Genomic DNA, 14,638 nt, shown 5'->3' with positions numbered 1-14,638 from the left:
TAAGCCAAGGAAATCTAGCAACACTTGTAGATGCTAAAATATGTAATTTAAAAATTAAAAAATATATATATTTTAATGTAGCCTATTTCAATTACTGGCACTTAAAAAAACACAAATTAGTCAGCATAATTATCACAAATAACATTCTTGTGGTCATTGCAGATTGGGGGAGTACTGCACACAGCTGTCCACTGACTCATTGAAATATCCAATATGACCATAATAAAAGAGAAGAAAAGAGGAGTCATACAAAGTTAATGTCTGTTCAGGACAGACTGAGGCTGTATCCACACATTACCTTGTTATTATAGCACTAATTCTAAATTCCTTATAATCGGAAAGAACCAGGTCAATGGTGGACTGGAAAACACCACACCTGGTCTTGTTGTCTTTCACACTCTCTTTGTCTCTCCCTTATCAAACATTAATGTGCATCCCAACACATTTCCAACTTGCAACTTTATTTTTTTCTTGTACTGCAACTCCAGTATATGTAATCCTCTGTCCCTCTGTCTTACAATGCAAATAGTAAATGCGTTATTCATCTCATAAACACAGCCTGAATCACTTACCATCATTACATATAGAAACAAAAACAATCACCTTCCCAAACTCACATGAATCATTAACACTAAAAACAATTTTTTCTCAAATGGAGCTACTGAATTGAAAAGCTGTATATATCTGTTCAACTATGTAACATGTTTCTTCTTTAAAATATTGAAACAAATATGATACAAAACAACAACAAAAAAGAAAAGAAAGTCAGTTAATTGAATTACCCACTAAATACTCAGTGTCAATAATGTTCTTATTGAATCCATCTCTCTGCACTTTTAACCAGCAGCAGTCTGAAGTTCAGTCATACTGGACCATCGGGTGGTCAGTCCAGGGAGGCAGGTTGGAGAGTTTCTCCTCAGTGACTGTTTGTATGGGCCAGCCCCAGGCCTTAAAGAATCCAGCCAGGTTCATCCCCACAGTCTGGGAGAAAGTCTCAGCATACAGATTCATCTTTCCATCATTGTCACTCGGAAAGTTGCTCATCTTGTGGTAGGCAGCGAACACCTTCTTAAAGGCATCCCAACCAAACTTATCCCGGAGCTACATGGAGAAAGAGGTAAAGGAAATTGTGAAAAGGAGTATTAATAACATTATCACGGGCTTTTCACTGAAAAATGTTTAGCCAACTGACACACAGAGCTAAGAGGTGACCTAAATTGGCCTCTGCACAGGACAAATCATTGTGATTCAGGTAACAACATGGTCTCTAGCCTTCAATACCACCATCAGACAAAATTTTACTTTTTTGCTTCATTAGTGGTAAGGGTTTCAGGGTAAACAGTTTTTCTTGCTGGTGTAATGAGCATTTTAGTCTTAAAAGGCTGCTAACAAGGCTATAGACGTTAAAGGGGTGATAGAATGCAAAACTGATTTTACCTTGTCGTAGTTGAAAAACGACATAGATAGAACCCCAAAATCCCAATGACACCTCTTTCCTCTGCAAATCTCACAATTTGAAACTGCCTCTGAAAACGGGCAAATCTCAACGAGCCGCCTAGCTGGGGTCAACTCGGCGCCTCCTCCTCATTTGGCTCTGGTCTCTCTCTTTGTCACGCCCCAACATTTACATAGGCTACACAACTGACCTGAGGTCAGGTAGTCTTCTGAATCTAAGTTGCGCAGATCTCTGCTATTCCATTACAAAATTCACTTCTGAAACTTTTTTATGCGAGAAATCAACTATGTAAAGCTCAAATATCGAAAATTGATGGCTAATTGCAAATTTTGTCCAACTGTGTGTCAGAGTTCAGCGGCCGGTGCTGCCTGGGTTGCTACATCGCCGCCCTGCCTGTCCTCCTTCACAGACCCCGGCCTACTGTGAGCTAGATTGAGCTCTGTCACGGCCAGCAGCCCGTGGTTCTCCATACCCGCGCAAACTCACCCTTTCTGGGTGACTGGACTACCAAACGCCGCTGCCCTGACAGAGCTCCAGGGCCTGCAGCTCGCTGTTCTCCCTCCCCTCTTCCTGCTAAATGGCCGGTGTGTGACTGAGAGCGCAGTCAGCGAGCTTGTAACGCCCGCAATCTCTCACCGCAGGTTCCAGTTAATCTTATAATGGATGTGTGTTGAGTTATTTAAACAAACGATCCGGGAAATAAACGCCTCTTGTCCGCGAGTGATAGAGCCCGCAGTGAGCTGGAGTCCATCAATGAGAGCTAGCTAGCCTCCTCCTAACGAGACCTCTGAAATTCACAAAAATGCTTTAAATTGAAATCGGACAATTGTTAGCTAAGCTTTGTAAGACCTTGGGGAACCTGTAATATAAGTGCCGTGACGAAATTCAAACTGTAAATATACTATAGTTATGCCGAACGCGTAGCAAGCTAGCCGCAATTTTTTTCCCATTGTATTGAATGGGACTTATAGCTAGCTAGCTAGCTGCTCCTCCTAACAAGACCCCTCACGTTCATAAAAATGCCTTAAATTGAAATCGGACTGTTAGCTTTTGTTAGCTTTGTAAGACCTTGGGGTAGCTGTGATATAAGTGCCGTGACGAAATTCAAACTGTAAATATATTATAGTTGTACTGACTAAGTCCTAAACAAAGTCTAGTACGGGTTGCTAATACGGTGGTTTAGGTCAGACGTGCGCCCAGTGCGCTCAAACATAGCAAACGGAGAGTTCAATGTTACAATTATCTCGTTTATTTACCTCCATGTATCGTACAGCGGCAATAACTTTGACTCTTAATAAATGTAACCAAAACAACAAACCGAATTGCTCGCCACGAAAGCAAAGCACAAAGGCACAGTCGAAAACTGTTTGCTTCCCCCAATCAGCAACACCTGTGTCAGGGTTTCCTCTAGGCGAAATGGCCTACCTGGGCTGACCCGAAGTCAGCTGAGCCACAAAGCAAATACAGCCCCCTAGCGGCACAGGGAAAAATGACATGCAATAACACAAAATGAATATGGCTATTACAATAGTTATGCTGGGCCGCAGAGCCCTGGTAGTGCAGTAATCCACAAAGGGTGACTTTGCCCTGGGTATGGAGCCCAGCGGGCTGCCGCTTTCTTGTCAGGCTGTGTGGAGCTCCTAAAGTCCGACACGTCTTACCAAATTTGCAATTAGCCATCAATTTTTGTAAAATGGCCCATATTTGAGCTTTATATAGTTGATTTCTTGCATAAAAAAGTCTCAGAAATGAATTTGGTAACGAAACATTGCAGTGTCTGGAATATGAGAACTGCTGTCTCTTCTCTAACGTGTGTGTATGGGCATTCGCTCAACCAATCAGCCTTATTCGGAATATCCAACCGGAATATACTGTTTACATGACCTGTATCAAATTCGGAATATTGTCATATTTGGAATAATAGTGGAATATTAGTGTGCATGTCAACGTTCTCACTGACAAGACGGAACTGTAGAGGCTTTTCTACGTGCAGTTGACACTGCTGGGACACACATCTTGCTCATTTACTTGCTGATTTGAATCAAGATTTTTAAACATTTTGGATCCCCACTTACTCCAGCATATTATGATAATTACAAAATCAACCATCTTTGAGACAGTATTGCTGCCAAGCAGTTTATTTGCACACTAAAGGAGAAAATGAGACAAGAGCGAGATGGACAACGCAAAAACTCCTCACAAGTACCACAACACACTGGAAGCCATGCCAAGTGTAGTGACTGTTATGCGTCATGGATTAACACCGGATGTCTACTGCCATGTGCAAAAAAATCCTTCTCAGAATTGAGGAAGGTGCATTTGGCCTTTGAAAGAGACCAAATGTGCAAATGTGTGAATGGCAGGACAAGGTCCTATTTTAATGGTAAGTCAAAGTCCAGTGGTTCAGTTACTAAAGTTAAGAGTAGATGTGCTTAATGGCAGTATAAATCTTGTGTATCTAGTATGTTGAGAAAATGCATGTGCTGTGATGCACTCTGGCACAGATTCAGAGTTTTTTCTGCAATATTTGGAGTGTGTGTACAGCAATTTTGTATTGTGTTTTGATATCAAAGCACAGTTTGTTAATCATAATATTAATACCGATGTATTATCAGATGTCTGTGTTTTCTTGTCATATAGTGTTGTTGGTATTTTGTTTCCATTGTATAGTTCTAGTTCAGAGCTGGTATAAATGCAGACCCAGCATGACCAGGGATATTTTCTTAGGAATACTATAATAAATTATTCCTCACCTGCAAATATGTCTCAAGGGCCACAAACACGTGCCAGTTGCTGAGTTTCCTGCCTCCCTTAGCATAATCTTCTGCATGAATCTTCCTTTGTGCTGGACTGATTATTCCGTTGATCCCCAGCACCTCTTCATGCACGTACACTGACCACAGGTTGCATGTACACTCTGTGGTGTGTGGTGGGAACTCCCAGCAGGCTCTTTGTTGGTTGTGTCCCAGTTCATGGATAGGTCCCCACAGGCCTTCACTCCCAGTATGGACAGTGCTGACCAGCTCAGCTGCTATGGACTTGTGTGTCATGATAGGATAACCAGCATGCATCCAACCTGTATTGAGTAAGTGACGTGTAGAGGGTCAATGTGAGAGCTCACCATCATACAAGTGCATCCAAAGAAACCAAAGCAAAGAATACATGCCTGACTTGACTGGCCTGTTCTTATTCAATACATCATTTCCACTGAGAAGACACTTACCATGGGAAATCTGCACATCAGTAACAAAACGTTCTTTGCGAGGAAATTTGTGTGGTATGGCAGCTAGGTCAGCAATGCCCCTCATGATGTCATTCCAATGTGCCGCCAACTCATCAGGGCGATCCAGGCTCCGGACAACATCTGATGGTACAGTAAGGATGATGTTGTCAAACTCCAACTCTGCCCAGGGTGAGGGAGCTGTGCGCAGCAACAACCAATCAGCAGCTGTTGTCACACCTGAAGAGAAGAAAGAAGTATGTACTGTATATGTGTATTCAAAAGTGAGTTTGAATTTGTTTGTTTTCTTCTGATGTATACTTGTTTGTACATTCTGGAAAACTCTCAGACTCCGTGACCTCCTGAATTCAGATATAAATACTATACTGGAAAAACAATGTTACATGCACACAAATACACACATGCATGCTGTCATGGTTTCAGTCTCCATGTAACTCATGTCTAAACATTTTTCATCCTCATTCTGCATGTTTTCTCCTCTCATTCCAGAACATGCCATTTTTCATCCTACCAGCAGTATTCTTTGACCCTTCCTAACTTTCCCTTGTTACTTGATTCCTTCCTACCCACATGTCATCTCATCATCCCATCCACCCCTCAGTATACTGCATATACCTGCTCACCTGACCTTCCTCTTTGTCAGATTGTCTATTGAGTTCTCACTTTTGCATTCCAGCCCTTTGCTCTGCCTGCATTCCTGTTTATATACCCTAGCCCACACCCATGTTGTCTTTTGCCTGCTTTCTTTTGATTTGTTTGCCTCACTGACTGCAGAATGGGTTTTTGTCTTCTTACAAAACAAACTGCCTTTCCGGCTTTACCTGTCTTGCCTCTGTGCCATGCTTTTAAGTCCTCACCATTGTATCAGATGTCTTATACATATACCAGTGTTACCCACCACAAACTCACCAGATTTATAGTAAGGCGCAGGTACAGCCATCTGCACTATGAACTTTAGCCCCTCCGCTTGTGTATTGGGTGGAGCCACCAGGTAGATGAGTCCCCCCCACAGGTTCCACACTTGTATCATCTCTGAGGTAACAGGAAATTGCACATGAACACACGGTGCTCTCTTCAATTCTTCAGCATGTAGTCTGTCTGTTTGACAGCCTATCTGAACCTAAGGAAGACATTGAATATATGTTACCACTTTGTAAAGTATGTATAAAGTACAGCATACTTTGTTATGTAGTTACATGTATGAGTCAAAGGATGTGCGGCTGGCAAGATAGATAGATAGAAGGAGTAGTAATTAAATTATTTGATTCTCATAAGTCAGCTTCAGCAGTCATTAACATTCCTACTGCATAGAAAGCACATAGCAGCTTATTTGATATGAATAACTGATCATAAGTTACAACATCAGTTAGTTCTGAAAAAGTAATTTGATTGAACAAGAGGCATTCCATGAGTACTGATATGTATATAAAAAGCATTGGGACTTTTAACTACACATGTATCACTCCGCTTTACAGGCGTTCTTATAACCTTTCATTACATTAACACCATGTTTTAAGAGCAAGGAAATCCCCTCTGCCACATAGCATTGCACAAAAAAATCCTAAACAAAATTCCACCTGGCACCAAAGCCCTCTATCTGCAGCCAGGAGGGTAAGTGCTGCAACATACAGCTTCTGGTATACTGGAGTTCCCCTGAGATTAAACCAGATGTGCATAGAGGCAGGGACAGACATGTCTTACACCAACCACAGCCTGAGGGCATCTGCCATACAGAAACTGTATGATGTGGGACTCATCGTGTGGGAGATCATGGCAGTTAGTGGGCATAGATAAGATGCTTTATATTAAGATACAAAGACTACGAATTGTGCTACTGTGAATTGTGATTTATAATGAGTCATGAAACATAAAACATCTAAACTAAAAACTTTTTGTTTTGCATGTCTGAAAGCTCATTAAAAAGATACTGGAGACCATCCATGGAGAGACATGGAGCACAGTACTGTCTGATCAAGCTGTTAACTCAGCGGAATCACACATGCCAACTGTCAACAGACTCTTATGCCACTGGTTGCATAGTAAATAGAAAGAGACAGATGAGTACATTAAAAGTCAAAGTAGCTGGCCTGTGGTAACGTATAGACCTACCCAAAGTAGCAAGCTAGTGTACAGAAAAATGTTGCTTAGTTAGGAACAGTCCACACCCAGTTCAGTTGCATAACTATTTCTGTTGGTGGAGCCAAATTAATGATTAAATAAACAAGCAAATGATAATCTGTTGTCACGTATTACTGTTAACTAATAAATGACGCTCCCTCTCGTGTGATATTACCTAATTGCCTTGATTTGTTATGAAGGGAATTTCTTTTTTAACCTAAACCATTGTTGCTCTGTATCTAAAGTTGTTCATTTGACCTCATAACTGATGTTTAAATTTAATTTTGTGTACCGAACCTTCCATCCCTGGGTGACAATTGCTGCTGGCACTCTTATGTAGGTCTTCATACCAGAGGACAGGTAGAGACCTGTACTGATCCACTCCTCCCCTCCTGACACACACACACACACACACACACACACACACACACACACACACACACACACACACACACACACACACACACACACACACACACATACACAATATGTGTATATCAATGCAATGAAAAACCACAAATATTACAATATATATTTAGTTCTCCACACAAATTATGTCAAAAGAATAATCACTGTTCTGCAAATACAATATATTCTTTGTAATTTGAATTCCAGCGTTTGTCTACAAGAATGAGGTCTTACCTGCTGTGTTAGCATTAATCTTGATTCTGTAGTTATAGACAACTGGCATCAAGGGATTATCCTTAATAAGGTAGGGCAGGAGGGCATCAGGATCTGGGCAAACCTTATATACTTCTGTCCCTAAACTAAGGAGTAAGTGGTCCTTGGGACTCTTCACAGGGGAGCTGTCACACACCTTGAAAATGAATGATGAGTGTTATAAGAGGTTCCTCACAGTATCACAGTATGTGCAGCTTAGAAAAAAAACATCAGACCCCATGCAGACATATGGAACTATTTGTAGTATTGTTCATACGGTACAATTATTTGTACTAGAGAGTGTGGTGATTATTACCCCTTCAACTTATATCTCCAAGCTAACTCATTTGCTGGACAATAGAATATTTGCCTCTCAAAACAGTGAATAGATTAAAAAAAAAAATAACTGAAAAGGCAAAAACAAAGGGGACCTTTTCTTCTTTCTCACAAAGTATTTACAATCACATAATATAGTCATTCACAGCCCACCTGTGGCATGCCCGACTTCTTCAAGATGCCGCTGAGTGTGGAAACGACCTGTGTATAGGAGGAGCAGTCATTAGCCTTCATTTGCAAGAAGTTGACACAGTCTCCACCCAGTTTTTTTAGATATTCCTCCTCTTGCTCTGTAAGGTCTTCCCCCTGTGTGACATGACCAGCGAAGCGGTGTAGAAGGTGGCGGAAGTGGTAAGCGTCTTTGATGGCCTGGCTAGGCACAGGGGCCTTGTAGGAACCTTCACCGATGTACTTCTCCAGCAGGCTCAAGCCCATTTTGTTCAGGATCTTGTTTCCTGAAAGACAAGACACTTGACCTGATCCATGTGTTGCACAGTTCAAACTCTCAGGGTTAAGGTTTGACTGTCTGAATGTTTGTGCAGATTTGTTATGTCATAAAACAATAGTCTATGTTCTTTTTCTTTTTTTTAGATTTGCCTTCACCAGTGTCTAGTCTGTCTTGTGTGTGAGTTATTAGTCCTGATGTTTTCTTTTCAGTTCAGCTGTCTGTTATGCCTTTTCTAGCTGCTCTGCTTGTTTTGTCGGTGTGCATGCCATTTTAATGGTAAAGCTAATTTCGGCCTCTTCCTTTGTTTTATTTTTGAGGTGCTACAGCCCTCCTCTTACAGTATGCTTTGGCCCAAGTAGTCCAAAAGTAGATGACGATAGGCCATTTCCCTGAACTGACTGGCTCTGACTGTCATTAGAAAGGAGATTTCAGATGTAGCACACAATCTGACAATAACTCTATTTGAAAAATACTAAGCCCTTCAATGTGCCATTGTACCTGATTTCTCTGTGCTTGTGTAGTTGAAAATGTGATTTCACTTAAATTGTACCAGAGTCTAGTACAATACATCAAATGATAACATTTATTTTTATTATATATAATATTATACATGGTCCCTTACAAATTAAATAAATCATTACATGGTATATTTTCATTATATTGAAATTGGCAGTGCCACATTGTCATACCTGTGAAATCTGTGATTGGGTTTTGCCCAGGGTGTGTCTGTGCCCAGTACCAGGCATGTCCACCAATCAGCAGGCCTCCTCCCTCTGCCACAAAATCTTGTATTTCCTTCACATGTGCATCGCTATACGCTGTACACACAAATACACTCAGGTCTTCCCTGAAGTTTGTCTTCTCACACGTAAACTCTGACTTGCTGAAGAGGTTAAAGGCTTCGTTGAGATCTGGAACTACACCGACAACCCCATTTCGGCCTTCGTCCAACCAATGAATGGCATTGTTCCAAAATGGAGCCAGTGTCTGTGATGAAGGTTTATCCAAGAAAGACAGTTTGTTAATCACAAAAACATTTGGCAGATTAAGGATATGTAATTGACAAATAGATTAATCTGATTGGTTAAATACCTAATCCACCCGATTAGCCAAAAACAGACACCCATCTGGTTACTTCATCTAAATAATTTTTCTCAATTGAAAATCTACTAAATTATGATAAACAGATGATGAACTTATTAATTATCTGTGGCCCTGTGAGTGGTTTTGTCAGGGAGGGGCCAGACTAGGACCTAGACCTGTTTTCGCATTGGCAGACCTATCTCCACAGAGCTGTGGAGTAAGGTCTGGCTACACCACAGATACTTTCTAGGATAGGAGCAAAAGTTAAAGACGCAGCAACGGTGGCTCTGCAAAATAGTCTCAGGAAATGGAATATTTGCACCCACGTGAGATAAAATATTAAATGAAGTTAACTCTTCACACAATACAGTAACGTGAGCTATTTAAATTAGCTGAATGTATGGTTAAACATAATTTGCTCTTACCAGTGTATCACCATGTGTACTTCATCCATAGCAATCCCCGCCAATCCTTCCCAAAACGTCCCAGTTAGATAGTAAATGCCATAAACATATTCTTTGTAAACCTTTACAGTCATTTACTTGAAGACCCAAACAGGCCTGCCTTATTGCACAAAATGTTCTTCAAAACTTGCCATTTTCAGCGTGTGGCTTGCTAGCTCGAAGTTTTTTTTTTTTTTTTCCCCATAGCGAAGGGATTTTTTAGAACGGCAACATACACAGAGCAGAAGGTGAGGGACATCAGGCGTGTGAGCTACTTGCTGGACCTTTCCCTTAGTGGTGCTTTGTCATTGGATTTCTGTGCTAGTCATGAATTGGCAATAAATAACACCCTGTTCGAGCATTAGGGGATTTCTAAGTGTACCTGGTCCAGGATACCGTAGGCTAAAGATCGAAAATTTACTTTGTGGTTGTATCATTACATATGCGGTCGTATTGGCCATTTGGCTGACGAAGGGAACAGAGCTATCACGATCATGGGTGGATTTAGACAGCTGGGGAGGATTCCGAGACAGAACTGGCAAACCCAAATATGTAAAAAGAGTGAACTGGGAACATCTGGCTAAGAAAACTGTCTGCTGTCTGAGATCTAATGACTGGAAAGACCTTAGCATGTGATTTACATACTTTAAATACTAATCAAAACATTTGGTGGAACCCCATATTTCTGTTTATTTAATCAAATAAATTATTTACTCATTCAAACCCCACCTCTCGTCTCAGAAGTCCTTCATGTGTAATCACAACAACTCGTCCCTGCCCATAGAAGGCTCCTGCCAAGAACACTCGTCCATCCTCGGTGGTACCTATTGGGAAGGCTAGTGGGCCGTGGACCAGAAGCTCAGAAGCTACTACCCCATTCTGGAGGTCAAACTCTGACACCCCTTGGAGTAAGAACTCTAAGTCGTCCTCAAAATCCTTACTGATTCTGAAATTGAAAGGGGAGAGGAAAAGAGAGGTGCCAAATATGAGAGATACACTGTATTACATACATATTCTGATTCTGTTTTCAAAAAGAGGAAACAGAAGGGAGAATGAAAGAGACAGTGGCAGAGTTCTGCCTCTCTCTCTCCAGCCAAATTTCCACTTTCCCAGGCCTCTTCATTGCCATTCTCTACCTGTCCACCAGATGCCTTCTAACTGTTTTACCTCCACCGGTCACCTGACTCTCACATCCAGCCACTCCCTTCTGCCATGCAGTAACCCTTTCAGCTATTTCCTACAGGCAAAACTGTTTCCATTCCCTCATCAGCCCTGCTTTGCATATACCTCTCCCTTTTCCCTAGTCAGTTGCCAGATTGTCAATGTTGCTTTGTTGTTTCATGGCTTTTCTTTCGAGCCACCTGAATCTGTAACTCCTAATGACTTTGGTGCATCCATGACTGTTCATCTACAGGTCAAAGTTTTTACTTATATTGCAACCTGATGGATTGGCACATATTTTTGTACAGACATTCGTGGTTCCCAGACTATGAATCTTAATAAAGTCAGTGATTCCCTTTCTTTTCCCCTAGCTCCACCATGAGATTGAGGTTTAAAAATACATCAACTATTGGATGGAGTGCCATTAAATTTGGTACTGACATTCATATTCCAATCAGAATTAATTGAAATAACTTTGGTGAACCCCCCTCCCCTAACTTTTCATCTAGCACCCTCATCAGAACAAAATTCTAATTTGTCCAATGCAATCATACCTTTTAAATTCAACATAAAATACATGAAGTTATTCAGAATTTAAAATAATACAGTAAAATAATGAAAAAGAACTACATCTAAATGCCTGCAAAATTAATGGGGGTCCCATCAGGCTTAGCCATGCTTTGTGTTTAGTGCTTATTAGCAAAAATGTTAGCATGCTAAAATGCTAAACTGACGAGATCATGGTAAACATTATACCGTCATTGTCAACATGTTATAAGTTAATGTAACATTTACCTCAAAGCCTAAATATAGCCACAAGGAGCTGATAGCATGGCTGCAGGATCTTTGTATTTTGTTATCTTGTTAAAATTATCCATTTAACTTGAATATAAAATTGAAACAAAGTTGTGGAGAAGTTTTAAGATTCACAGAAAAGCAACCATTCCACAACTTAGAACCTGTTTAAATTTGCAAAGAAGAAGAAGTATAAACTCACACTCTAGCCATCCAGGAGGATGGGATCTGTGGGTAGACAGGCAGGCACTCTACCTCCACCTGATGTTTAGAGAAGTAAATCCCTGCCACACCAGCAACCTTATTCCCCTCAAACTGAAGCAGTGTGTTCTCTTTAGGGTAACATTCAGCCCAGCTCCATGCCTGCCCCGCTATCAGTAGTCCTCCTCCAGCTTTCAGAAATGCCACCAGGTCCTTCACGTCAGCACCCACGCTGTAGGCATCTGTCACATACACCCCCACACCCAGATTGCCACTGAAGGCCCCCACAACTTTGGCTTGGAAGTTGGATTTGCTGATGTTATCAGCAACTGCCTTGATGTTTTCGTGGACCCCCACAGACAGGTTGTCAGATCCATCTCCTCTCAGCCAGGTCAGAGCGTTCTCTACCAGAGCAGGAAACATGGTCAGGTAGCCCTCATGACCCAGAACCACGATTCTTCCACGGCCGTACAGAGAGGCTGCCATCAGGACCTGGCCTCGGCCGTTCATTGCTAAAGGAAAGGCATGGTCTCCAATTAGCACCAGGTCACTGGGAACACAGGGGCCCTGGAAGTCCAGCTCTTTCAAGCCTCTCATCAGGGATATGTAGGCCCCTTCATTGTGATTTTGGATGGGCTGGTTGGACATGATGAGATGGATCAATGCTCGGAAGTTCCGATGAGAAGGAGGGAGGATGGCAAAAGAAAACTGAAATGAGTCAGATGTAAATAGTGTTAGAACATTACAGCACTACTTCTTTATGTTGCAGATCATGCAAAAACAATGTTAGAACAACAAAATATCAATCTAAAACTTTAGCTTCAAAGATAAAAAGTATATTGGGTAAAGTATGACTTACCTGACCAAAAGTCTACTGATTTTCATCACAAACAAAACCAACACAAAGCAGAAAGTTGGGTTTTTACCTGAAAGTTAAGTTGGCTTGTTGCTTGTATTATTACACTGTGTGACACTACTTGTCAAACAGGCAATGCTCCAATAACACTTCCTGACAGAAAAGTGGATATAAATGAGAGCAAGAGCAGTAGGGACTGCTTCAGTCAACAAAAGGTAAAGGCAATAAGAGGAAGGACTTCACTCAGAACAACCCAACGACTCTGACTACGCGTCTATAATGGTATTAAGGAAAAAAACAACACCCATGTGTCACACCCTGTTTTACTAGCTAAACGCCTAATTATGTGGGTTGAGACAGAGACAAATCCTGGCTATGCAGGTATAAGAAACCTGTTCATCTAGTCAGCAAAAGTCAATATTTGTAGTGAGACTGCAATAATATATTGACTGTGAAATGTCACATTTGTATATTAATTACTTAAAGAAATATGGAGGTGTTGTGTTGCACTAGAGAAATATAATACAATACTTTGCAATAATGGTACACAAACATGTTTTAATGTTTATGGTCAAATAAGAATTATAAGGTCAGTCATCAGAAATTATCCCTGCTAAGCAGCAATAAGTCACAGATGTATATTCGTATTAATTTGTGGTACCATATACTTTTTGATTTTGCTAAAAGCACAACAGTCAACTAATATTGCATGGCTGCATTGGCATCAAGTCAGATATCAACCCAGCACTCAAACCGTAAAGTAACCCCATAATTTAGTTGATGAGGCAAAGTCCAACTTATAAAGGTCATATACCAAATATCCAAACAAATAGCTTGTATTTGGCTATAGATGAAACACTGCAGATATTTACCTGCTTTGTGGGAACACTTTTGAGCCTTTGTGGGTCTGATCTATTTCTCAAATCATCGAAATGCACAGACTTGGTTACAATGGGAACAGAACTTACTAACTCACTAACTCACTAACCTCTGCTAATAATACAAAACAAATACATCTAAATCAGTTTTATTCATACAAAGAATTCAGTGGAAATACCATTGGCATATTACTTCTTCATGACATAAAGGTATAATATGTAGTTGGGTCCTGCTCTCCTCCCCGACTCAGAGCCAGAGGGAGAGCCCAGCAATTGTCGAGCAAGCTAGTGAATGACAAGAAGGAGCGTCGAACAAAGCAGTGAGTCAGAGGATTAAACTTTTTGCAGTCACAATGCAGTCTGCATGGAATGCATTACATTACACTGGTGTAATGTAATGCATGGAATGCTGCTCGGGTGTGTAGAAAGTGTGTCCCTCCAAATCATTAAAACAAGGGGTAACACGAGCCAATAAATATAATAAAGGCTTTTAAAACGTTACCCTCCTGAGTGGCTCAGTGTCCTTGAACCCTCAATTAAACATTTTAATTTTATTGTTTAACCTGATGGTTTTACAGCAGTTATGTTCTAAAGCACAAATAAATACACACTCACGTCCGTAAGAAGATGCCGCATTGCCGGTGTCGTGCCAATGCACCTATCCCCGCCAGGACTTGCATACAGGTGTCGTGCCAATAAGGCACTGCCCCGCCAGGATTTGCATCCCCTGAGTGCGCGTGCACTCAGAGAAGCGGAGTTTAACTGCTGCACTTCTATTTCATCTCATAAATTACATTATGGAACAAATAGCGACTTGGAATACTTGACAGGGTTTAACAAGGCACTCATTTATCTACATAAATATGTTTATTTGTCTGTTACATTAAGGCGACGTTAATTTGTTGTTTAGTATTGTGGCTTAATCGACAGTGTTTTCCAAAGTTCCATATTGCCATGCACCT

The 14,638-nt window shown here is 41.0% G+C and overlaps 1 protein-coding gene across 1 annotated transcript; it reads right to left on the bottom strand.

Annotated features, from left to right (window-relative positions):
- Positions 1-385: 385 nt before the first annotated feature.
- LOC114550566 (TRPM8 channel-associated factor homolog) lies at positions 386-14,360 on the bottom strand. Its single transcript, XM_028571382.1, has 11 exons — positions 14,292-14,360; positions 11,944-12,650; positions 10,515-10,731; positions 8,949-9,246; positions 7,965-8,266; positions 7,458-7,632; positions 7,113-7,207; positions 5,607-5,817; positions 4,680-4,916; positions 4,210-4,532; positions 386-1,101 (listed from the first exon to the last, which is right to left on the bottom strand). Exons 1-11 carry the CDS (start codon positions 14,310-14,312, stop codon positions 859-861), a joined length of 2,829 nt encoding a protein of 942 aa, XP_028427183.1. The 5' UTR covers positions 14,313-14,360; the 3' UTR covers positions 386-858.
- Between the last annotated feature and the right edge of the window lie 278 nt (positions 14,361-14,638).

Source organism: Perca flavescens, chromosome 3, assembly GCF_004354835.1.
Source record: "Perca flavescens isolate YP-PL-M2 chromosome 3, PFLA_1.0, whole genome shotgun sequence".
In the NCBI taxonomy this organism is placed as follows: Eukaryota; Metazoa; Chordata; class Actinopteri; order Perciformes; family Percidae; genus Perca; species Perca flavescens.
This window is presented reverse-complemented; position numbering and strand designations above follow the sequence as displayed.